Here is a 27,369-nt window from a genome sequence, read left to right on the forward strand (position 1 = left end):
TGAATGAATGATTCCCTAAATCTTTACTATTTAGTAATTATCATCAAACTGCCTTTACTATCTTTTGGGATTTTTTCTTTGTTACATTATCATCTGATTGGACTGCATATTATCAATATAAACATTATCATTACATAAAAAAAAGAACTGCATAAACATCAAACTCTTCTGAAGGGACCACTATTTTATTTTTTTATTTTTTATATGTGGGGTGACTTTTAATCCTTCGGTCTTTTATTGTGAAGCCGAGACTGTCTGATTTCCGGTATCTTACGGTCTGACTTGACGCGTCCTCGAGCTCCACACCGGATCCCAAAAAACTCGGCGGGAGCGCGTATCCATACCCTGCGCGTTCCCGATGCCTTGTTTCCTGTGCTGCCCAACCCAGAAATCAGCCTCAACCAATCAGGCCTGATGAGGTCATTCTATTCTATTCTATTCTATTCTATTCTATTCTATTCTATTGTAATGTATTCTATTCTATTCTATTCTATTCTATTCTAATGTATTCTATTATATCGCAAGTCTTATTCTATAATGACATTAAAGTTCTCGTTCTCCCTCTCTCTCGCTATATCACACACACACACACACACACACACACACACACACACACACACACACACACACACACACACACACACACACACACACTCTCTCTCTCTCTCTCTCTCTCTCTCTCTCTCTCTCTCTCTCTCTCTCTCTCTCTCTCACACACACACACACACACACACACACACACACACACACACACACAGGGCACTTACCTAGTTTTTAATGCTGCTTCTCATATCACAGTCTGCCCTCTGCTGGTCTGACGCTGCCTGTGTAGAAACACACACAAGTTAAAATCTGTGTGTGTAAACTTCAGTGTCATGTAGCAGGATCTGCTCAAATCTAAAATGATTGGATTTAACAGCTGAGCACATCTGGACTAACAAAAATAAATACATACATAAATACAAAAAAATGTCATGAGATAAACTCTTTCAGGAGTAATAAGAGGCATAATAAGAGGTTTTATTAAAATAATTACAATAGCAGTAAAATAACATGGAAATTATTCTTTGGTTCAAAACACAAGGGGAAATCCAGACCCTAATATAAAATGTAATTCTTATTGATAGGAACAGCTGCCTGCATATTGAAGATCAAAAACTCTGGGTAAAGTAACACTAAGTACTGTTTTAATAAAATGAAATAAATTAACTAAATAAAAATAAAATAATGAAATGAAATCAAATAATATAATATGGAATTATTCATTGATAAATTAATAGATTGTGATATATCAAAGTGTTTTTAATGGATTATGAGCATATTTAAAGATGATTTTAGTGTTTGTAATGTAAATGTGCTCAGTTTCTGGTTCAGTGGGTTCAGCTGGATAAAATGAAAGCAGGCCAACATCAGCACAGCTGCAGTAAATCTTATCCGAAAGTTATGATTGTTGATTCTTTTTGTCTCAGCTGTGACCGTCGTGGCAACAACAGGAGTTCCTCTTTCATAAACTACATCCTCCAAGAAGATGAATGTTGTATCAGCACATCTCTACAGCAGCTTCAAAACCTTCATGAATAGGAGATTTATCACGGGATCGTTATATTAGAAGGTGTTCCTAAACTGCAACATAACAGTGCTAAGCTGCTGCTGCTGGCTGCTACTACTGCACTGAGCCATTACGTAAATCTCAGCTCACATCAGGATTTAAACATTATACAGTGGATGATTAAATTATTTCATAAATCTGCAAAGAGCTGTGCTGCAGCGTATCCCACAGCAGGCAGCAGGGAGGAAGGAAGAGGAGGTGACAGAAGCTGCAGCTCGAGACCACAAACTAACAGCAACTCAGTTGATTTGCAGCGAGTAGGAGGGGAACAGTCACTCTCTCCCAAACCTCAAAGGTTTTAACCTTTTTACTGAATTCATATGAAAACAATTACTTTTTTTTTCTTCAAAACCTCAACCACAACTTTAAATCACCTCAAAGATTTGATACAGATGTAATTTTCCATCATTTCAAGGTCCAAAGGTGAAAGAGTGGGGATTATACATCAAGAGAGGCAATCAGACGGAGACAGGTAGACGTCAATGTGGAGGTGCAGGCGGTTGAGGTGGGACATCCCCTACAAGTTGGCTCATACCGAATGGAAAAAGGAATTAAAATTTTTCCACAAATTGGTTTCTGTTAAGCAGAAATAAAAGTTTTAAATGTGGCAAAAACCCACTGATCTACATTACATATCTCAGTGCCCGGCCAGCTTTCCAACTCAAGGCACATTGCCTATCAGCACACTCTCATTCTCTTTACACCGGCAGGGACACAGTTTACTAACTCCAGTGCAAAGTATGATGGAAATACATTTATTTAAGAGCAAGTTCACACCAAATCTTGTTGAAAGTAAAAGTGGTCTGTAGTGCTACTGCTGTGGTCGTATTTGGGACCACAACCACCATAACTATGGTCTATGGTCTGCTCGGCTTTACTAGCATTTTTAAAATTAGATTTTTGAAACTTAGCCTGACCGGATTTCTTATTGGACAGGCCACGTATGATAACTAAAGATTGGTATGCATGTAGAGGTAAAACATCACAGGACATCCAGGCCTTTATGTCTTTAAGACACAGCTCAAGTTTGATGACGTTCTTAGTTTCACAGATATAAACATGTGGGTGTCATCTGCGTAGCATGTGTTGCTTCCTGATAGTATGCAAAGGAAGCATATAATGGTTAAAAAGTATCAGTACTAGCACAGAACCCCATGGAACTCTAAGCCTGACTTTTGTGTGCATGGAAGAGTCATTATTAACTATAGGAGTTAAACCAAAACTAAGTGCTGCTCCTTTATTCTCAATGACCTGCTCCTGCAATAAAATCTTGTGATTGATGCTGTCAAATGCAGAAAATATAGAGATGACTCCATTGCCTGAGGCCACGATATGATACAACACAAATTACTTGATGAATCCCAAAAGGGACATTTATTTGTCTAGCAGCTCATCTACCATTTGCAGAAGAATAAAAAATCCTGATGGCTGTATGTATGAAGGATCTTCTACATCTCTCCGTCCGTTGTTTTGGTCCATTAAGTTGTTATAAAGTGGATGATCCGAGTTGTTCAGAACGGCCTCTACCATCATCGTTGTGCATCTCTCAAACACATCCCACAATGAGTCCATCAGGGGAAAGTGATTGAAGTCTCTTTCTGAGTCTTCTCCAGAGAGTTGACTTTTCCCACGATGACTGACTGCAGAAAGGACCGATAGTATCTCCACACTGAGAGAAGCTCCTCTCCTGAACATACTCCTCTCCTCATTAGACATATCCATTAGTAGTTGATAAAATATGACAAAAAATACAAAAACAGAACATAAATTAAGCAAAAGTTGAGTGAAGACTCAGAGCTACCAGACTTTGCTGCTACCAGTTGAAGCGCACGTTTTAGAGTGATAAGATCATTGGTGATTTTTCCCACACAACTGTTCACACAGCTCTCTGCTATGATCAACTCATTGACTCTTAAAACAAACAATTTCTCTCCAAATACTTGCACAATTGGTTTACAACAGCCGTTTTTTCCCCTCACAATTTTAAAGATAAATGGAGTCAAGAGGAAGCTTTTCCAACCACCATTAGAGCCTGTGGTATATAACCTGTTAATAAGAATTTAACAGATCTATTATGTAAGTGTTAGTAAATGTTAAGACAAAACAACGTAAAAGACAAGTTGATGATTCAGACGACAAAACTGTTGAAGAAAATCTAGATATTAATCAGATGTTTTGGTCAGTCCCTCTGCATTTCCTTGTCTTGGTGCGGACTCTAAGAATCTTTGAGGGTGACTTCAGATTTCTAACGATTCACCACCTTAGGGAAAGTAAAACTTTAGACTGTGACCTCAGCCCTACAGTCAGACAGACTTAGTCTTTACTCAATTGCATCGTTTTATTTTACTTTCCTTTTTCTAGAAGAACCCCACCCCTCTTCCAGAGAAATACCTCAGATTTACCTTCTCACACTGACATCAACGAAACGCAGTGTTTTTAATACAAAAAAAACATGTTGACATTCAAATTAAGGTTAAACATCTGAACGCCAGATGTGTATGATATGATCTTGCACCTGCATGTGGCTACTAGCTAAACTAAAAAAAAACCTAACCTTGTTTTATTTTGTGTGTGTGTGTGTGAGAGAGAAAGAGAACTTTAATATCGTTATATACCATGTGTGTGTGTTTGCAGGATTATCTTTCAGCATGTGTGTAGTGCACCTGTGGGTTTAATTTGTAGAACATGGTTTCGTAGCCTCACACAGGAAGTTCTCCCTCAATCTGATTCACACTAAGTCACGCATTTACATTTTCTCCTCTGCTCCTCCGTGTTGTTGAACAACAACACAGATGGTCCTGCTGCAGCGACGGTGGTGACGGTATAGCGACAGTCCCCTTTGTAACTACCTTCCAGCGAGAGGAAAGCCCCCCCCTGTCACATGTCGACCGGTGGGACAGGGAGTCAGGGATACAGGATGAGGGTGGGGGTCCTGTGGATGCTGATGGTGTGTTTCAGTGATGGAGAAGACCAGAAGTGTGAAGGTAAGAAGACTTAACTTTTGGTAAAATAGCTGTGATGAACACTACGACTTTCAGAATGACTACGAGAACTGTCATGTGCTCTGGCACTCAGATCCTGATGTCAGGGAAAAAGAGTTCAGAAAACTAACGACTTGAAGCTCTGTTGTATTTCCTCTGTTCATTTCAGGGGTTTTCTCTGCAGTTGAAGCAAAAATAGTTCATTTAAAGACGCAAATTGCAGTTTTGTTAATCTCGATAAGTCTTGGTTTGTACTATTACCTCCAGAATCCCAACTCCATATTACTTATTATTACTCTATACATCCATAAATCTGTCATTCAAACCAGAACAAACACACATGATATAAACAGAAAATATTTTTCATGTTTATATGTAATACATACTTGACTGGTTTATAGACATTGAATGAATAGTGTTTTTTCCGGTTCCCTTTGCCCAATAAATACTTCAGATATATTTAATGAATCAATAAAACAAACTAAAAACCACAATTAGGACTTTTATTTTTTTTATTGAAATTATTTATTCCTTCATACGCCTGTAAACCTGGTTTGTTTGCCCTGATGCAACATTTTATACATCAAGAACCTGTTCAAAAATTTAAAATTTAATTTCATACGATTTTTCTTTATTTCAGTTGTGATTTTTTTTTTCCAAGATGTCTATTATTAGAACGGAAACTGGAGGCTGGTCTTTCATCTCGCTTCATGTTCTGCCACAGAGTTGAACAGTGAAGCTCAGCAGCGCAGCATCCTGATCTGACAAGTTTCAGATACTCTGTAGAAGTTAACCGCAGAAGTCCTGCATGCAAAATGTTGCACAAGCAAAAATATACAAATGACGTAGCATATGCAGAAGTTATTGACTATAGTGTTCAAATATCAAAAGGTACTCAGTTCAGAGGTAATGGTCCATGTGATTGCAATACAATTGTATACATAATTTCCTGATGCAATAATGTGTAACTATGATTTTACAAGTTAAACTGCCTCTAAAGGTAACGACTTTAAATACTTAATAACAATTCATTATTACTTTGTAAACTAACAACTATAACTACAAAGAAAGTACAGCTCTGAAGTGTAGTTTGGTTAAAAAAAAATGAATGTAGTTCAAGTAGAATAAAATGGAAATACTAATGAAAATAGTGAAAGTAAATTACTTCAAAATTGTACCTTGGAGTAACAGCAAATGGGTCCACCAAGCCAACCACATTGCAGTGGTTTGGCGCTTCCTGTTGTTCATGATGCCGATTTGTGACCAGGTTGTGTAAGTTTTCGATTTTCCCGTCGAATGAAGTGGTTAATATCATCTGACGACGGTTGATGTTCATATCTGATCATGTCAAACTTTGCTGTAGCAGTGTTTGCTGTGTCTACTTTGTACAGTATGTCCTCATCAGACGAGATAAATACAAACACTGAAACTCTGAAACTGGAAAATATCACACAGATTGTGATATACTGGAATTTCATAGAAATAAGGGTTGAACTATAGACGGTATTTTTTCCTAACACTTCTGTACACTGTACACATGTGGTTTAAAATATGATTTAAGTGGAAAACGTCATCCTCACATCTACAAATATTTAAAATGTCTTTGCATTTGTTTACACTTCCTTCTTCCTTCTTGTCTGTCAGTTCGACGGAACATTTCAGTGGCAAATCTCACTAAAGTAGTCGTCCCCTGTCCGTCCCTCAAGGCCGGCAGCTCGAGGCTCAAGTACCAGCTCCTTTTCAATGAGAACTGCGTCAATGAAATGTACCTGGACAAGGTTAGTCAGCGTTCATCTATGTGTGTCTATGTGTGTGTTTCTGTAAAAGTGTGTGACCTGTAGGCGTCAGATTTTGTTTTCTTATTTGTCACAGGCTCTACATGTTGATGGCTTCATGCACTGCACTTGTGAAACAGTGGTTCTCTCAACCGCTGCACACAACCACAATTATTATGCACTGCAATTTATTACTGTACGTTTTCGAAAGATTGTTCGGCCTGTGTCTTTACCCCAAAGAGTCTCACAAGAAGCCAAGTGAGCTGTGCCAGAGAAGGAAGCCACAATATCTCACCTGTCATCCAGGGCAACTAGTGCACAGACATTTCATGAATGTGGAGGTGGTTGGGTTGGGGGTGGGGGGTGTCTCTCTAGACTAGAGAGCAATCTTGTGTTGAATGTCATCATCGATTGTGGACGATGCATGCAGTGACCGTCCATTAGATGGCAGCACAAACTGGATTTTGAGCCAGGGTGTATAGGGATGCCTTTTCAAGTTGTTCAGTCTTTCCTCAGCCATTACTATCCCTCCATATAAACTACTGTATTTTTCTATTTTCCTTTACATAGGACACTGACCCTCGCGGGTGTTCGTTCTCCGGTCAGTTTGAAGTCACAGCCGACACAAGTGGAGTGTACATGTGCAGGAGGGAGGTGATTTACCCTCCGCCATTCATAGCTGAATGTCACACCACTGAGGTCAAAGTGAACGGTAAAATACACAACCCAATCTCACATACTATACTGTACACTTTACTACTGCACATTACAGTTTTAGATATAAATGGAAATACAATGAATTCTCTCCAGATCCATGCATAGAGAAGATGCCGTCACTTTCGACCAATGCCACCGGCCCAGCAGCCAATCAGAGCTGTCTAGACAGGTCTCGGTCTGTTACAGATGTGTTGGTGCAGGTGGGATGTGGTGTTTTACTGGTCTACAGCCTGTCAATCACCTGCATTGCCATCGTCATGTGGGTAAGAATGAAAACACTGACTGATTTGTGCTAAAGGGATAGTAGCATTTTTATTTAAAGTGGGGTTGTATGATCTACAAATAGCCCCTAAGTACTTTAATTGCAGTAGAAGACTCTCTGCACTCCTCCCGTTAGCAACGCCAGCCCATAGCCCTGCCCAGAGATTTACAACATACAGTGTTGTGAACAGACCCAAAGAAACGGCCTATTTTCGTGGCCTAAAAGAGGTTTTACCTGAAAAAAAAAAAACACAGTTCCATTGTTCGCTAGGTAAGGTCCAAATAAAAACCAAAATAAAAACTGCTATTTTCCTGCACTTTGAGGGGCTGGAAAAAATTATATTATAGCAAACTGTGTATTTTTTTTCAGGTAAAACCTCTTTTAGGCCGCGGAAATAGGCCGTTTCTTTGGATCTGTTCACAACACTGTATGTTGTAAATCTCTGGGCAGGGCTATTATGGGCTGGCGTTGCTAACGGGAGGAGTGCGGAGAGTCTTCTACTGCAATTAAAGTACTTAGGGGCTATTTGTAGATCATACAACCCCACTTTTAAAAAATGCTACTATCCCTTTCAAACTCTTACACAACGTTTGAACATTACCGATGAATAGAATGAAGTCAAATCCTTCTCTTTGTCTGTGTGTTGTATTCCTCAGAGGAAGATGAAGAGAGATGACGAGGATACAAGAGTTTATGCCAACACCAGACCTGCAGACTTCAGGAAACCCTATAAAGTTTAACAGCATCTTACAGCAATTGCAGATAGCCCCCACAGCTTTTAAAGGGATACTATAAATCGATAATTCACCAATTTTCTACTCACCGTCATACCAAGGAAAGGTTTGGAGAACTTTCTGAGTCATCAAAACACTTTTGGAGTTCCAGGGGGGTCGTATAGCTCCAAGTGGTTGCGCGGGATTTGCTGCGAGATGTTCTTCCATGTTTACAGCATACATCCAATGGTTTACAACGACGAACGAACATCTTGCACAAACATAAACTGAGCCGCTGGGAGCTACTGCTACAACAAGGCTAAAAACAGAGATCACATTAATTTTTTCCGAACAACTTTTTCATGTGGCGGCTTCAGGACACTTGGGTCAGTACGGACGAGCAGTATGGAGGTATCTGGATAGACTAGAGACGGATCTCCCTGCACAGCCACAATTCTTCAGGTGCTGGTGGGCAGCAGGAGTACGTAAAACAGATTGTGAAGAACGACCACCGCACACTGATGAGACTCTGTGCTGATAGAATTTATTGTGAACAACGCGTTTCGCTTGTTGCGTCGTCAGGTTTGCCTCTGGCGTTGCTGGGTGTGTTCATATAGACTACCTTCTGGTCACATGACCCAGAACATACACAAGAATCGAATAAAGTTTAAAACCCATGAATACAGTATAATATATCTGTGTGATATGGATAATATAGCAAAGCGCAGATAAAATAAAATTCAAGCAATACACCCACCAAATACAATAGAATAGAATACAATATAATACAATAGGGAAGCCTAATTTTAAGAGGCGCCCCACAAATATACTGCAAGAAAAATGTACAATGACAACAAAAAACTTTTATCACAACAACCAGGTTTAGAGAAAACAACTCAGGTCCGTTAAGTCATTCATACCGGAAGGCTCAAGGGTGGAGAGTTCGCTAATCCAAAAGGCCTCTCTTCTCAGCAGTTGTTTTATGATGCCCCTCCCCCTCTGGGATTAGGATTGATTTTTTCAATACCAATGAACCTGAGGGAGGCAGCAGAGCCATGGTTTTTGTCTTGGTAATGTTTGGCGATAGTGTAATCTAGGTTGTTGTTTCTGATGGCCGGAGGTATTTGGATGTTTCATAGTGTGTGTTTTGAACCATTCAAAAGTGAGCTCTATCCGCCGCCATTATACCCCCCCCCCCCCCCCCCGGAACTCCAAAAGTGTTTTAATGACTCTGAAAGTTCTCCAAACCCTTCCTTGGCATGACGGTGGTTAGAAAGTTGGTGAATCATCGATTTTGGGTGAAGTATCCCTTTAAAGCTATGAGTGTTGTTACTGTGCATATCACAATAATTAGTTTCCAAGGGATCTGGGGAAGGGATGATGATGGTCATGAATAATCTAAGTGACAAATATTTTAATATCACTCTTAGTTTACTTACTCTTGAAACTGAAGTGACATCAAACTACACAAAAGGGGCGTTTCCACTTCAGGAAGTTCGGGGGCATTTTACGGGGTCGGGGCCATTGGTGCATGTCCCCACTGCAGGAACCATGCACCTATCTGAACTTTTACGGGGGCTAAACAAGTCCCTGCCTCAGGGTTGGTACTCAGAGTCGCCCCAAAAAGCTCCCGGGTGGAGCTTGAGGTTTACCCTGTGGTGATTGGGTATACTTAATGCAGGATGTGACACCAAGTGAAAGCCCTTAAATAAGCTGCATTTTTAAAACCCAGCATTATTTATAAAAGCATGTGCAGTATACGGCCAGAAAAAAGAGAATAATTCAGTAAAGGCTAGTGATAGAAGTAGTAATAAAAGTTGTATGATAAGTGGACAGACAACTACACAATCATGTGATTATGCGATGATAGAAACGGCATATTTAAAACTCGGCATTATTAGAAAGCGAGACCTGCTTGAGGTTCTTGAGGATGTTCCACCTCGGGTCTGGAAGGCCTCTTCAGCTGTGACTATTGACTGAGGAGTTCAAAGAATTTAACTTCTCTTGGGGTCGTTAAAGGGATAGTTCACCCAAAATTGAAATTTCACTCATTATCTACTCACCCTCATGTCGACTAAGGGCTGGGAGTCCTCCGTGGCTTCTCTGAGTTACAGGGGGTCTCGGCGTAGCAGTGCATGTCCATATAACGGTTGCAAATGGATACCAACTGTCTTCGTAACGAAAGACACACCAGAAAACATCCAAATACCTCCATGCTGCTCGTATGTAATGTCCGTCTTGTATTGAAGCCCGGAAATGCGAAATTGTCCCAAAAAAAATTAAATGAGTCTATATTTCAAGCTTGTTTTGTAGCGGAAGCTTCTCGAAGCTCCTCTTCCCGGTTGGTCAAATTTGGACGAACCAGGGTCTGTCCTCTTCCCAGTTCATCCAAATTTGACGAACCGGGAAGAGGAGCTTCGAGATGCTTCCGCTACAAAACCACCTCGAAATATAGACTTATTTAATTTTTTTCGGGACAATTTTGCATTTCGGGGCATCAATACAAGACAGACATTACAAACGAGCAGCATGGAGGTATTTGGATGTTTTTTGGTGTGTCTTTTTGTTACGAAGACAGTTGGTATCCATTTGCAACCGTTATATGGACATGCACTGCTACGCCGAGACCCCCTGTAACTCAGAGAAGCCACGGAGGACTCTGAAACTTCTCCCAGCCCTTAGTCGACATGAGGGTGAGTAGATAATGAGTTTTTTGGGTGAACTATCCCTTTAACACCTGAGAGTCAAGGTCTGATGCAATTCACTGAATCCCAACCTCCTGCCTCCCCCACTGTGTTAATTGTTGTTGGGTTACCTGAGGGCTTGAGATGGTGAAATGCTTCTAATTCTTAAAATGCAGACTTGAGACGAGACTGAGACTTCGCTAAGAAACTCAAGCGTGCGCGGCTGCTTCTGTACAGCTCTTAGAGATGAAGTGACCTGGATAACAGAGCCTTCCCAGACAAGAGGAAACTACATGTAAACATAGAAATGACTGATGCAGTATAGCCTATGTTTCATGACCAGAACACTTGTAATTCTGTCAAACGCAGTTGTTTTGGCAATTAATCAAACTGTTTTAACATGATTGTATTATCTTTCACTGTGCATGTTATTATTTTTACATACTTCTCTTCTTCATTTTGTCCCTTTTTCAACATTATATTATCTTATTGTGTAGTGTATTATGTGGAATCAATCCCAGCTTGGTTACTCTGTATAAGTCGCATGGTTCAAACTAACATAATATTTTAGGGGTTAAAACCTGCATGTCCATCCAGGTGAGTTCTGGATGTAAACTTCTGCATGTAAACCTTAGTTATCAATAATGTTAAATGCTGTCGTATTTTGGCTTTTTATTTATCATGATATTCAATAGGATGCAATTCAACAATTTGTAATTAAATATTACAATGTATGTATATTGTAAATTATAATATTAAATATAAATATATCAGTGTGATAAGTTGCTGTGCTTGTTTGTGACACTGTGCGTTGCTCTACTGGGGAATAACTATTTGATAACTAGCACAATGCTTGTTATCAAGATCAAAGATTATTCTTGCTGTATTAAGATGAATTTATTTAGCAAGAATGATATCATCATTTTCTTTCATGTTTAGTCAAATTTGATTCAATTTGAAGTGCCTCAAACATTAGGAAAATTACTTAGAAATGACTAAATGGAAAATGCAAATTGCGTGGGCAATAATAAATAGGCTGAAATAAGTCAAATCAACTGTTCTCATGGCTTCACAGGAAATGAACAGAAAACCAAGATGGTTGCTAAGCAAAGCCAAAAACAATGACATAGGTAATTGAATGTTTGGAGTTATCTGTAAGTCAAAGATCAGAAAGAGCCAAGTCTTTGATATCAACAGAAGAAATGGCAACACTTCTAGAGATCACCAGATCCAGAGTGTGGCCTCGAGTGCGTGTGTGGGCCCTTTCACATGTTGGAAGAGGCCAAAAGTGTCAAGTTCTTTGGCATTTGTGTCCATGTTATTGTCTATGTGAATGTTAAAATCCCCTGTTATGATAAAAAAAAAAAAAGTTGTAGTCAATGCAGAGAACTGACAGCAGTTCAGCAAACTCATCAAAGAATTTTCCTGGGTATCTTGGTGGTCTTGAGCATTATTATTTGATCACGACTTATAAAATAAATATATATATTTATATACATATATAATATAAAATAATTTGCAACTTAGACAGCTACTCTAAATCAACTAATTAGAATTTTTAACTTGCGTCCATGTATTAAATGAAGTGGTGGTAACAGGTCCTCTGAGTTACTTTTTAGAGTGTAGTCATGACTTTTGACTACTTATGTTGTACTGTAGTAATAATTACTGAGTACACAACCTTTCACAACCTTCTCATGAGTGTCAGCATCATTCAGTGTCAGTTTCACAAATTCTCAGGAAGTCAACCTTTAGAGTTTAGGGTGTAATCGTGTATTTTACTGAATTGACATTTACATTTCTCTGGTTTCCCAAAGTGCTTGATGTTACAATTCCAGCTTGCTACAACTTAAATTGACTTTAGATGATGGACTTAGATCAGCACCACCAGCAGTAATTAATCCACATTAACTTGCCATGCTCACATCTGACAAATCCGACAAACACTTGTTTTGAGCATCATGTTATTTGCTGTGTCAACTTCACTGAATGTGATGGATTTTCCACATGAATGGAGACTCAATAGCTGCTGATAATATTTTTGCACTTGGTTCTAAAACCATATACTGAAACAATGATAGCAGCAGAAATCAACCACTGCTTTCCGGGTGACTGAAGGCTGTAGTGCTGACTGTAACTTTAGTCAGCTCTGCAAGATTTGGGGCTTAACCCCACAGACTGTTTCCAGGCAAAACACATAGATGTGACGTCAGCAGGACAATGAATCTTACAGCATCAGCACTTTCAATGCGCTCTCGCTATATATAATCTACAACTTGCTATTTTCCACTGTTTGCACCTTTTCATTTAAGTATAGTCGAGTCCTTTGGTTGTGAAAGAAATGACTCTTGTATTCCAAAGAATAATACATTTTGACGAAATAACTGAAACGGTGACTGAACTGTAAGACGACGTCAGATTCCACTGTGAAATTCGATTGCATCACATGTAGCCTATATTGTCACATAATGACTAAATTACAAATACAAGGTTAATTTCTAGAGGTATTCAAAGGGAATAACCCACATTTCTTTAACTCCATTTCTAAATAAAGAAGCAGATATGAATGGAAATATGTGAATGTGCACTGTGCAGCTAGAGGATGTAGTCGAACAAAAGGGCTTTACTTTCCAAGACAATGCAGCCAATTGATCTAATTCCTCTGCAAAGACAAGATAATGTGGTGCAGCCTAAAAAAACAAAACAAATGGACAGGTTCTCATAGATATATTTTGAGTATTTAGTTTGAATAATGCACTTCAAGAATAAGAGGTTTGCCAGCCAGCACAGATTCAGAGGATCATTGTGTTAAAGAAGTCATTCGTGTTGGAGTTGAACTATGAGCATTTCCAGTTTTGTTCTTCACTGGTTTAATCTATTCATATTTCTTTATTTTCTTGAGGTGTTTTGGATGCCTTTTATTTATATCAACAACACAGTCCCTTATCTTGTCGGTGTCTCCAGGATGGAAGAGCAGTGAGAAACACAATAAGCAAAGATGTAAATGTTTGTATTAAAGCTCCATACAGTATAAAGGTAGATGTTTAAAGCCATCAGGACTCTCCAATAAGTATAATACTTTCTTTTAATATCAATCACACAGCAGCAGTTACAGACAATGCGTTTCGAAGTCGAAATGCGTTAGTTTGTCGAGCAACCAATCAGAAGAGAGCGTCAGAATCTCCTCTGATTGACTCACTGTTGAGAAAAATCTTCTTATGGATCAATACTTGAGATAAAAAAAAAAAGGAGAAGAGGACAATATAAGATTGCCAAGAACAGATAAACACGCATGACACTAACAGTAAATGATGAACAGATAACAGTAACATTTAACAAACCGGAGGCTTAGTGAAGCAGCAGTTTCTACATCTCAGAGCATTGTTTAATCACTCTACTCCTACATGCTTTTATCCACTCCAAATATGGTGAATACACTCCCACAGTGTCATTTATTATCTCATGAGAAAAAGACATGGTGGGAGTTACATTCGCATGTGTTCATGTCTTCAGGTCTCATGAGTTTTTCACAGAAAAGACGTCCGACCCCCCGAAGCTCACGAGACCAGTGATTGTAGCCTACATTGTACAAATTTTCTACGAGTCAGTGAAAACATAAATTTACATTTCAAGTGTGTGGCGGTGAATCATCACAACAGCTTTCGGGAGTTACTTCAATTATATGTATGACAATTAAATGCAAAAAAAATGTAATCAAATACTTGCAGGGAAAATTCAGTAGGTCGATGTGTGCTGGAATTCAAACTAAATATAAAAGCCGCATAAGTTTCCACATGAACAAGTCTATTGAGTCTCGCTATGTTTATTTTTCCACAAGAGTCAACTGCCAATATGTTTCTCTTCTTTCTGAGACCTATCAACCTGCTTTAAGGATACTGCTGAATCAACTGAGTGAAATATTTGAATAGGTAAAAGTTGAATTTACTGCTTTTTACTCAACATTTTGGATGAAAGAACTTGTGTAGATGGAGGTTTGTTGGCAACTGTGTGTAACTCTGTTTTTTGTATTACTTCTTTTAGTTTGTCTTTTTTTTCCTCAGATTATGCTAGTTTAATAAAAACCACTCCATTCTGCTTTCCTGCAGAACCACAACCATTTAATTTGTCGTCTTTCTCTTACCGTCACAGCACATCGTCATTTCCTGTTCTGGCTTCCACTTTCCATGACAGCTGACAGAAAAGCGTATAAAAGGTGGGTTTGACTGTTTTTGATGTATTTTAAAGAATTTTATTTTCCGTGTGAACGTGCAAGTGCTCACCAGAGGGTTTTTTTTTTTGTGAATTTCAGACTCTGTGGCTTTCTGAGTAAGTGTGAGATACTGTAGGATGCCCCTGACACACTGTGTGATGGGATGGACTGTGTTGACAGTCCTCAGCCTCTGCCTGCCTGTGTGGAGTGGTGAGTTACAACAGACTTTTATTAATGTGATTTTTGGTGACACTTTTCAGGGTAAATACTCAACCATCATGTGGTTAAGGACAAATGTTGGCCAGCCAGAGTTTGCAGGACTTTCTGTGGGAACTCAAATCCTGATTTTCCTCAGACATAAAAAACAAATTTAAGATTAATAACTGAGAGCAAAAACCTGCTCAGTGAACCAGGGTGTTTTGATGAGTAAAACTATTTTCACAATATTGTTATTGTGTTGATTTGAAAGTCAGATTTGTTACTGAAAAGTGGGAAATTAGTCATGGGCTAATTTCTAACTAGATTTCACATATAAAATATGTGAAAAGAAGGTTTATTTTTCAAATGGTACAATGGACCACTGGTATAACAGCAGAAGTCTCAAAACCTAGACAGATTTTTGAGTATATGTATAATTTGGAAGTATACTCACACTTTGGATATATTTTTGCTTGCTTAAATCAAGACTGGTCTCTTAACATGTAGGACGGATTAGCTTAGCTAAGCAGAAAGACTGGGAACAAGGGGAAAAGGTTAGCCTGTGTGTAAAGCTTCTCCTACAAGTGTGATAGATTTGGCTTACTTAACCATTTACATGTTTACAAAAGACTGGCTCCTTTGGACACATTCTTTTTATAAATGTTTACAGGCTTTTTGCTATGCAAAGATAACTGACCCTTGGCTGTGCTATAGGCACTACATAGGAATGAGAGTGGTATTTATTTAAAAATCTAACTTGTACTGTGGCACAATTTCCAAAATCACTTCTTTATGCTTTTCTATTTGAAGCATCTACAGGTGGGAAAAATGGTTGAAAGAGCTCATGAAACTTTTCTGCCATTCATCCCAAAACATTGAAGATCTCTTTTAGGAGTTTATGATTAGTGATGCTAATGGGTACAGACTGTGGCGGTGGGACCTGAAAACTCTTCAATCACTGCAGTTCAGTGGTTATATGTGTGACAGAGCAATGTCAAATCTGTGGTAACGTTTCAACTCAGTGGTTGCATGTTTGTGCATGATGGTTAAATTGGCTGTTGTTCACTGTCCTTGTTTGTAATTAAGACGACAGAACACGTTTAGCTGAGCAAGCTAGTCCCCAGTTAGCATATCTGCATACATTAAGGAATAGCTTGGTTTTTTTTTTAAGAGTGTGTGAATGCAACAGCTTCACAGTGAGGACGGGACTTCTGCAGAGCTGCAGTCAATGTTTTGCTTTTCGTGTCTCCGTGTGGGTGTGACGGCTTTCAGGTCGCTTTTGAAGAGCATGCCTGTCAGAGGTATGCTTGGTGGTGAAATGAATCACTCCTAATGTTCAGTTATTAGTAATGTATTTACATTTTTAATTTACATTACATAATGACTTACATTTTCAATGTTTTCCATTGCCCACCTCTATGTATAAACCTAGGTGTCTCCCCATATGATGGGCGGCTAACACGTCAGATTTGGGTCTTGGCTTCTTGTGTTGTTTCATACCACATCATTTCTCAACTGACTAAAACAGTGTTAGATGACATGTCAAACGCTTCAAATGCATAGATATGACACTAGAAATGTTCTGAGATGAGACACACTGTAGGCTATATACATACGCCCTCGCACAATATCACACAGTTTGCCATTGACTACCATGTCTAACCCCTCAAAAATTAACAAATCCTAAAGAGAATTGTAGCTGTGACTAACATCTTATGTGACCTTCCAAAGACAAGTAGCATTTAAGAAACATTCTCAATTTCTCTAATTTCTGTGTAAATTATCTGAAATATTGATCCATAAGATGATATATTTGGGGTTTTTAAGAACCAAAAACCATCTCAGTGTAATTTTCCATCTGCTTCCTCAGCTTCTCTTTGGCGGTCTAGTAGCAAAAGTTCTGTGTCAGCCAATCAGAAGAGAGAAGGCTCTGAACCTTCTTCTGATTGGCTGTTTTCTGAGTCATCCGATAAAAGAGAGAAACCAAATCCTGCAAGTTGTTGGATGGTGGTTCCAGGTGGTGAGGGGGCGGGGCTTTGTTGTGACATCACAAAGTGACAGGAAGTCCTGACGGCTGGTTTTAAGGCTCAGTTTCTGAATACAGGCTGTGTGCATTTCTCTGTGGACTGAAGCTTTGATACTTTCACAGTATTAATATAGAACCTAGAGCTGCTTTATAATCACACTACACAAGAACATCTACCTTTATACTGTATGGAGCTTTAACACAAACATCTACCTTTATACTGTGTAGGGCCTTTAAAAACATTTTATCTGCTGTAAAATTGGGACATAATCAGTGTTAATATTTCCCCTTTCCATGGTTGTATAATCATATTTGAATCACCCACCTTATCTGCTGGGTTTCACATTTTGTTTGTTGTATCTACTATGTCAATTTCTGAACTCAACCCTCCCTTTTTGTCTTTCAGCAGTGACGGTGATCCAGCCCTACAGATCTGTGGCCATCAACGGCACAGTCCAGGTCCCGTGCTTCATCCAGCCCGAACCCTTCTTTCACCAGGTCCAACCCTCCAAAACCCAAAGCTCTGAATACCCGTATCACAGCCCCAAGAAGGTCCGTGTGGCGCTACTGAAGGGCCTGCAGGGTACTCAGGAGCTGTGCTCATCATTCCTCAACCTCCTAGAGTCCAAGGATACAAGGGTGGAGAAACAGGAAGAGGTAGGGCTGAACAATTAGTCAAAATGTTACCAAACTTACAAATGCAACATCCAAATCCCAGGAGCTAAATTCTTTTATTTCTTTTTAAGCTCAGTATTATTGCCCTACAGAGACACCCCATATTTGTTGGGTTCAAGCCTCAACAAAAATCACATCCTCATCATTTCTATATTTCCTTCAGTGAAAATAAAATGCAAAAATGATCTTTCTGAATTAAATTGTAACTCATATCACAATTTTTCCATTCAGCCTGAGTAAATTTACCACAGTATATTCCAAAATATCTTATTCTAACACATCTCAAAGGAGGTTAAATCAAAAGCAACTGGACTTAGTTATCTGTCTGGCAGGCTTAATCTAACACAAATGATCTAACATGACATGACATAAATATTGAATTATCACATGTAAAATAATCATCCATAAATTCCCTGTTCCCCCTCGAGCAGGACCGATTCTCAAAAATTGCTATTTTACTCAAATAATATCTAAATATCTTGGACTTTCTTTCTTCCTGCTCCAGGAAAGTTTAGAAACTATAATTTAATGTGTGTGTCCTTCTAGGTGCAGTGCTCAGTTGCGCTGAGAGAGGGCGCTCTGGTGGTGACAGTGTCTGGGCTGAAAGCCACAGACACAGATGTTTATCGCTGTGGAATCGATGTCTTGTACCCGCCACCATACCTGCAGCTCAGAGGCAACGGCACACTCATTCATGTCGTAGGTAAGACGCTCACACGCACGTGATCATCACAGACTCACACTGCAGGATTACCCAATACCCACAATGCACACACACACACACAATCCTTCTGCCTCCTCCTGTCTTTTCAATCGTAGTACTTTTTCCTCCATCCACAGACAGCCCCAACTGTCCGGCACAGGACGCTCACACGGTGCTCGCACACCAGGGTGATGAAGAGGAGGGTGACGATGAAGGTGATGAGAGGACGGCACCGGTCAGTGTCCCTGTGGTTGTACTGGTGACACTGGTCATCATTGTCCTCATCATCATCATCTACTTCCAGGTCAGAGCCTCATTCTTTGTACTTATTTGGTTAAAAAAGTTTTTTTTTTTTTTCAAGTTTGTATCTCTATCTAGAGAGAGAGAGAGAGAGAGAGAGAGAGAGAGAGAGAGAGAGGTGGGGGAGGGGGGGCAGGATGTTGTGGTTAGGAGTATATACTTCAGTAGCGTGAGGTCTAGCAGGTGAGCTACTTGGCCAAAGAAACACAAGGTTTTCACACTTGGCTTCTGTTCTCACGGCATTATAGTGACCAACCATGGTGGTTTTGTTGCTGCAGAATGTGTTTTTAAAAAAACAAAACAAAAGCAATCAAACAAACAAAAACTGTTGCATCTGTGCAGGAGGTAAATTAATGATAGCACTAATCGAAAGTTAACAACAAAAATAACCACATGTGAAAAGTAGGCAACTGTCTCAAGATTTCCACAGCTTCAGGTTTTGGAGTTGCACGGTGTATCTTCATTGCATTGCATTTAAATTGCATTGCAAGAGTAACATAGTAACATAGTGGCCTAAAGGTTGGTGCTGCCCTCTAGTGGATCTTGTGTTAAAATCTACACTTGATGCCAACTAATGCAGAGCAATTCCCAACATGATTACTACACTTGAGGCTGGGTGATGTTTGTTTAGAGGGGAAAAAAGAGAGTAAATAGAGCTTTATAGATCCCAGCAGGCAATTTATTATTCCAGGGCCCCATATTTAATTTGATGAATGTGTAGTACAAACAGCAGTAGTTGTAGTGGCAGTAGTAAGTAGTACAGTAGGCCTATAGGTGCAGTTTGGCAAAAGGGTTAAAATTCTTCTATGAGCAGTCAAGATTTCTTAAACAAATGTATTTTCTCCTTGTTGCTCCTTTCCACCGTGTGCTATATTGAAATGTTAATGCCCTCTGTTGCAGACATAATCTAAATCTGTGTTGTTTTCCATCTGCAGACGGTCCAGTGTGAACGAGGGAGGAGGGAAATCATCAGATCTGTGAAAGGGGGGCCTTACAAAGTGGAGGCTGTTGCATTTTCATGTGACGATGTTGTGTAAAGGCCAGAGTCCAATGGGCAGCGAAGGGCGTTAGAATACCATGTATTCTGAATGCAGAGCGAAGAGCAGCCACCACTGGCCGTGAATTAAATATCAATCTGTTTTGATTGAGGTTCTTCTTTTAACTAAAGTTATGGGAGAGCAATAAAATGACATTTGGTTGTCTGTGCATATTTCTATGTTTACGTTCTAGTAAACTCAAATTATATTGAAATAAACTGTGGTGTTTCTACTGACTTGAGTTGCCGAGGCACAATAAAGCTGCTCTCTGCTGCAGCTGAGAAAGTTTAATGTTTGATTAAAAACAGAGTTTGTACGTTGGCTAAATGCTCCAGCTGAGAAAATGCAATGCTTAGAGTCTATTGAATGTGAAAATTACTGATATTTTGTTGCCATTGCAATGTATTGTCAATATCCATGATGGATATTTTGCTGAAGTAAAGTTTCTTAACTTTAAATTGTATTTTTGTATCATTCAAGTTTTTAAGTCTGTGGATAAAAGATCCAAAACCTCAATCCAGACTCTGTGTTATCAGTTGTGTTGTTGAACCACTTGATCCTACTTGTGACGCCTCAACTAAGATCTAAATGATTCCATATTATTAAGACATTTGATCATAACAGACCAACAAAAATTCATTTTGGTTGAAAGTTAAACAGGCAATTTATTGATTTTCCAATCAGTAAACCAAATACTTCACACATAGTTTGAATAAACCCTTCTGCACTTGCACACACAAATTAAAGAGGCAGATAAACTTCTTGCTATGGAATTAACAAACAAAGCATGTTTAAAGCAGAAGTAAGTGATATATTTGTGTTAATATAAGTCTTAAATAGTTATATCTTCCGACAGCAATCACTTACATAGAGTGTTTGGACCGAAACACGGGTCTGTCAGTCACTCTGCTCTGCTCTGAGCCGAGGAGAAAACATTTATCGTATCCTACAGTTTTTATCCAATGAGGAGAGAGAACGGCATGCAGGGCTGTGTGTTCAGCCAAGGGACGCCGTGAATGTGGTGACGTAGGGACGAGGACTGTTATGGTGCGTTCAAGGAAACTCGTAGACTCGTGTTTTTCCGTCCTGTGAAGTTGTATCAGTTTGATCTGGTACGAGTTCACGGGTCGGAAGTTACGAGTGGCCGTTATAGTGACTTTCACAGGTAAAACAGGTCGGAAAAACACGAGTGGGTTGCCTGGAACGCTACAAAGTCGTAAGTTGTGACTTGAAGCTGTAATTTACGATTTCAAAAGCCTGCCTGGAACGCAGCATTAGCGAAAACGACCGGATCACTCACTTCTGCTTTAAATAAAGATTCACTGATTAAGCTAAAACTGACTGACGGTTGAGGTGAGCACTAAAACCAGAGGCAGGAAATGTGTTCACATGAGAGTCAGTATGGCCAGTGAGTCAGAGACCTGAAAGTCATGTCAGCAACATAACTAGGGCAACTTTTATCTGTTGAAAAACATTATGTGTCTTCGCATATTTAGCTTAATCTCTGTCTGACTCTGAGGAAGTGGTTCACATATCTCAGTCTGGTTACAGTTACCTTTGCTTCATCAACCAGATAAACAGAAGGAAATAAACAGTGAAGCGGTCCTTACAAGTACATGCAAAACCAAACATAAAAAAAAATTAAAAATTAAACCGTTTTCAATCAAGCTGTATGTATGTGGTATGAATGCAGTTCATCCGGGTCTTATTTGGTGCTTTAATTACTGTACGAAGGATAAGATCCAGACCTGGTGAGGTGCTGAGTTGAGTGAAAGAAACATGGAAACAAGGAAGAGCAACAAGAAACTGCCGTAGGAGATGACATAGTGTGGATAAGTGTCAGCATGTCAACATGTGATGTGTCAAGTTTTCATATGGAAAGTCACACAAATAACAATTAAATGAGGGTTTCAAATGAGTCCATGTCACTGTGAAACAATCCCAGCTCCTCTTTCATATCCAGACAGATGACCACTGAATAGTTGAAATTCATATTTAAAGCAGTACTAAAGAACTTTCAGTTTTGGTTGAGTTTGGCGGTGCCAGTGGCCCAAAGCGGTAGTGTTTTGCCTGAAGGAAGACTCCATTTCCCATGAGCACTAGTGCGTAGCGCCGTAAACATCTTGATCTCCCGGTGCATGGAAATTAGCATAAGACGTCCAAACTAAGTTTCTGTTACCAGTGGATCATTTCACAGTAAACACACATACACAATCCGATGGAAAAGTGCCGTATTGCCTGCTCCCTCCTCGTCGTGACTCGCAAAAGTGAAAGTGAAACTTAAGTGAGAGCCGGTTTCCTACCATGCTCCTCAAAGTTGCTTAGTGCCAGTGAAGGCGATACAGACCCCCTCAGGCCATGACAGAGGTGTCATTCAACCTGTTGTAAGTCGATGTACCATCACAAAAGTTATGAAAATATTATATGAAGGTTGAAAAGTTCCTTAGTGTTGGTTTAATATATTGGTGTTCTAAAGGTTATTGCCTATTATTTTATAGTACTTAGATCTACTGTTTTTGAATGGATCAGATTGTATTCGTGGCTCTAGTGCTTCATCTTGTAATGGATTGTCATGTTTTTGTCTTAATTGGCCTTAACTGCCTGCACTCACTCACCCATAAAAGACGTGCAAACCTGACTGCCAAGCGGTCATTGACCTCTTGGTACAACATTTTGAATCGTTGGAGACCAGGGTCCGAATCCCACCTAGGGCTGTCCGTACCGAAACAAAACGCAGAGGGCGCAACTGCTCTACCCACTGTACTACCGCAGCAATCAAATTACAGGCTTTACGACAGTACATTTAACTAACTTTTCGAAATGGCACACCTTTTTTCAGGTTCAGAATGACGGCCCTTTTTCAGACATAACGGGCCGGCATTCCGAAACATGAAAGTAAATGTTCGGAATGGCGGCCCTGTTGTCCCTTCTGTGATGTCTGCTTGTTACTGTCATGGTTACAGGTAGTCCGCATGGAGGCGATTACCGAGTGAAGTAGAGTCCCGCAGCTCAAGGATGAATGTGTGTGATTATAGTTTGCAGTTTGACAACAACGACGACTGGTTTCATTTCGAAGGGTGCCCCTATCAGTTTGAGTCCGAGTTTACTGCAGTGGAGTCTATGTGCTGGAAATGGAGGAGAAAAGTGAAAGAGGGAGATATGCGGTGGAGTCTATGTGCTGGACCTGGGGGAATCAAGTGGTCAGTGTGGTGGTCACTGCCTGTCGGTGGCCGCTGAAACCAGATGTTTGTGCTGCCAGTCGGACTCCGATGTGTGTTGTCAGTGCCTGGACTCTATGCTGGACACGGAAAGTTGCTGCATAGCGTATAACTGGAGGAGAGTGGGTGAGTTGTTTTCGTCTCGTTTCAATAGAAACCAGCCAAAGCTAACAGATGTTTTATGCCTCGTATTATGTGCTGGGACCCTGTTTGTTTTGTTGATGACGTTTGGTGCTGTTCTGAGTTTTATTTGTGGCTTTAAGTGGCTTTTGGATCGGTTGCGCGTGGATAAATAGACTGCGCTGTTTGTTATGGTGCCGTCATTGCTAAAGTTGCTACAACTAGAGAAGCTAGCGGTTAGCAGACTTCATCTCTTGAGGCGGGGTGGAGGGTGGAACTTCACAAAGGGTGAATTAACTGTCACCTAACTCTGGTGCAATTGTCAATTGTTAAAATAAATAATAAACTAAACTGATGGTGTTTCGAATGTTGGATCGGCCGTCACGTAGTTCTCACTAAGGCGTATCCTTCCTTTTGGTCCAGAGTAAGTGGCTTGATCTACAGTATAAATGCTAATTATCCGAATGGCTGCCTCTCTGGACATCGCTCTCTACAGTACCTCCTGAGCCACAGTAAAGCCCTCTGTCCACTGGCCAAAATGAAAATGTTCCATTAAAACAGGGGTTCCAAGTCACCTTAGCACCAAGGACCGGTCAGGTGCACTGGGGGATGGGGAGGGTGTAAACACGTTATATGTTTACATAACACATGTGAGCAATATGATGTTTTTCCCCTTTACATTTTTACTTTTCATTTAATTCATGTTTTCTTTTTAAAACTCACTATAATGTTGAATCAGTTGGAGCCCTGAGCTTGTTTCCCTGTAACTAGACGGTTCCATCTAGGGGGGATGGGAAACAGTTTGTTCATTATGTCCAGTCTACTTTGTGATATCATTTTGCTGCTGTCACTGCAGAAAACCCAGCATCCAAAAATAATGTCTGAAAGTGAAGCAGGGTTTTCAGTGCTTTTGTGTTGATCTCAGGTTATTCCACTTTAATCCAGAACGTAGGGAAATTGAAGAACTGATGAAGTGGTGGCCTTGAATAATTGCTTCTGTCGGTCTCTATGTGATGAAACAATTTGGAAGGTTTTCATGGCTTCGCTGGAGAGCTGGTTGCCACATATTACACAGAGCGGGCTTTGAGCATGTGAATCATCCGTTGCAATGAATCCGTAACTTAAAGCAGATATCAGTGGAATGTTTTTGTTAATATAAGTCCTAAATAGTCCTATTTTCCGTCAGCAATCACTTACATGAAGTATTTCAGCCTAAACACGAGTCTCTCCGTCACTCTGCTCTGCTGTAACCCGAGGAGAAAATTTTCCTTGTGGGATACAAGTGTTATCCAATGAGGAGAGAGAACGGCATGAAGGGCTGTGTGTGCAGCCAAGGGATGCGCGTGAATGTGGTGACGTAGCACGAGGACCAATTGATGCCTGACAAGGGCGGGGGCTGCTAACTCATGGTGCGTTCAAAGAAACTCGTACTTTGTGTTTTTCCTTCCTGTGAAGTCATACCAGTTCGATCTGGTACGAGTTCACAGGTCGGAAGTTACGAGTGGCCGTTATAGGGAACTTTCACAGACAACAGGATGGTAAAAACACGAGCTACGGGTTACCTGGAACGCTACCAAGTCGTAGTTGTGACTTGAAGCTGTAACTTACGGTTTCAAAAGCCTGCCTTGAACGCAGCATTAGCCGAAACGGCCGTGAAGCTGATATCTGCTTTAAGTAGGGCTCTTGGTTTTTCTCTTAAATGCAGTCTTTTTTTTGTTGGCAGTCGTGGGGTCTTCTGTCGTCTCATTATTGAGTCTTTCCCAGTAAGGTTTTTTAGTTTTACTCTTTCTCTGCAATGGTTGGCTTATGGGCCAGCCAAGACCTGATTCAGGCTCTGTTTATACGTACGCAGTTATCTTTAAGAATGGAGACAAAACCATCGTTTGCACCCTTCATTTAGACACAAATGGAGAAATCGCCACTGAAAATTATTCTTTCTAAAAAGAAGTGGAGAGTGGAGATTTTGGAAAACTCTGTTTGCACGTTTGCATGTAAACAGAGAAAAAAAAAAGTTTTGGGTAGCCGACGTCAGACCCTGACGTCTAACCGTGACCAAAGACGGATTAGAGTAGTGAAGTATCTTTGTTGTGCACCATAACCATATATAAAAATAAATTAACCAGCTGGTGGTAAACCTCTAAAAATCTGTGGATATCTTGACGGCATATACTGTACACGGGTTAGTGTAAACAAAAACTTTTCTGAAAACGGACTGGTGTGCACGCAGTTATTTTTGTAAATCGAGAGGGTGAAATTTATGTTTATGAAATTAGCCGGACACGTGTAAACGTAGTCTCAGACTGGTCAGTGAGAGATAAACTTAGGGAGAGAGAGAGAGGGGATGGCAGCAACAAAGGTCCATGAGTCAGACACAGTTCACACTGTACCAGGTGAGCTGGCTAGGTGGCAAAAGTCACAATTAGAAATGTTTACGCAGTTCCTTCTGTGGGGAACATAAATGTCTGCAACATTTCCACTAATTGCTGGTAGTTCAGACCAAAGCGGTGGACCGACCAACTGACTAACAGACCACAGCGTACTGACCTACATGTCCATCCACCGCTAGTGGTTGTCTAACCCAGAAATGCTGAGCATGTGCTGTTGCCGCCAAAGAAACTTTAAAAAAGAAAGAACATGATGTGCTGCAACAGAAGTGATGTGTTATCATCTTCATGCAGCACTTCAGAGAAAACAAAGTCGGTGCTTTCAAAAGAAGGAACGTGATTTATCTGATCCCGTTTCTCGCAGAAGGAGCACGGACGGACCAATCAGCAAGCAGAATTCAGATTAGTATTGCTGATTGTGTCTGTGGTTTGTACAACAAAGACTGCAAAGTAGCATGAAACCTGAATAACAGGATGTGGACAAACACTGCTGACTCTAGTCGGCCTGCATCAATTGTTAAAATGGTGTGTTGCTACAGACAATGGACATGTACATAAAGGTATACAATAGATTTAGTTAGTGGTGGCATAAAAAAGTGAGTTTCTTGATCTTAAGTATTTTGACTTCATGAATACAGTTGACCTATTAGTATGGGGCATCCAAATTGGTAAATATTGTTATTTTTACTCCTTAACAATTCTTGACAATTGTAGATTTCCAAGCATACAAACAGTACAGTGTACAAATTCACTCACTGAGTACTTTATTAGGAACCGCTGTACCCCTGCTCATCCAAGCAATTGTCCAATAAGCCAATTATGTGGCAGCAGTGTAATACATAAAATTAAAGCTGCATAAGTAATCGCAAGAGAATCAAAATTAAAGTAAAATGTGTCCAAGTGTTGCTGTCGATTGTTACAACAAGGGGAGAACATATTCCTCACGCCTAACTGTGCGTTCACACCAAAAGCTTCCAAAGCGTCAAAAATGCTCGAGGGTGGGCTTCAGATAAGACAGCTCCCAAAACTGCAAATATTTTCAGCCGCTTTGGTCGCTCGTCACGTGACTGATGTCAAAGTTTGATCGTGCTGGTCATTGGGGAGCCGAAATACAAAAAAAAGAAAAAAAAAGGCAGCCGAAGGACATCTCTATATCATAGCTAATTACCCTACAGTTAACTATGGCTCAACTTCTCGTCTGGTGACGCTTTGGAAGCGCGGTGACGCCAGTTGACGCTTTGGACGCTCAGTGTCGCCGGGCTCTCATTGAAAATGAATTGAATTACGGTGTTTTGACGCTTTGGAAGCTTTTGATGTGAACGCACAGTAAGGGAAGATGTTTGTTTGGCACACATCCCGAAAAAGATCACATCATAATCATTTTTATACATTTTCATTTACAATCATTCCAAGGATTTCTATTGTTCTATTGCATATTCAGTGTAATCTAAAAGAAATTAGCTGGTGGGTGGGAATGCATGAAAGTGAGTGGGCAGAAACCATTGCCAGGAGATTGACAGCTCATAGCATACATAATAAGAACAGAAGAGTCACATCGATCTGATAAAAACAATAGAAATTACGGTCACTGAGGTAACCACTCGTCAAAACTGTGGTGAGCAGAGAAGCATCAGAACGAACCACACATTGAATGAGTAGGGGCGTAACTAGGTTTTAAGGACATGGGGGGGCTTAGTCCCCAGGAGATGCACAGGATGTGAGCGAGCGAATCGCGTGAGCACAAAAAACCACAAAGA

General features: G+C 40.1%; 1 protein-coding gene across 1 annotated transcript; it reads left to right on the forward strand.

Annotated features, from left to right (window-relative positions):
* Window positions 1-4,490: 4,490 nt before the first annotated feature.
* Window positions 4,491-8,099, forward strand: LOC311004683 (uncharacterized protein; the record flags this gene model as incomplete). The annotated part of the gene is made up of 5 exons (XM_083996854.1): window positions 4,491-4,593; window positions 6,235-6,368; window positions 6,936-7,077; window positions 7,176-7,345; window positions 8,001-8,099. 5 exons carry the CDS (start codon window positions 4,491-4,493, stop codon window positions 8,082-8,084), a joined length of 633 nt encoding a protein of 210 aa, XP_083852980.1. The 3' UTR covers window positions 8,085-8,099.
* Window positions 8,100-27,369: the final 19,270 nt, after the last annotated feature.

Source organism: Trachurus trachurus, assembly GCF_905171665.1.
Source record: "Trachurus trachurus genome assembly, chromosome: 21".
Lineage (NCBI taxonomy): Eukaryota > Metazoa > Chordata > Actinopteri > Carangiformes > Carangidae > Trachurus > Trachurus trachurus.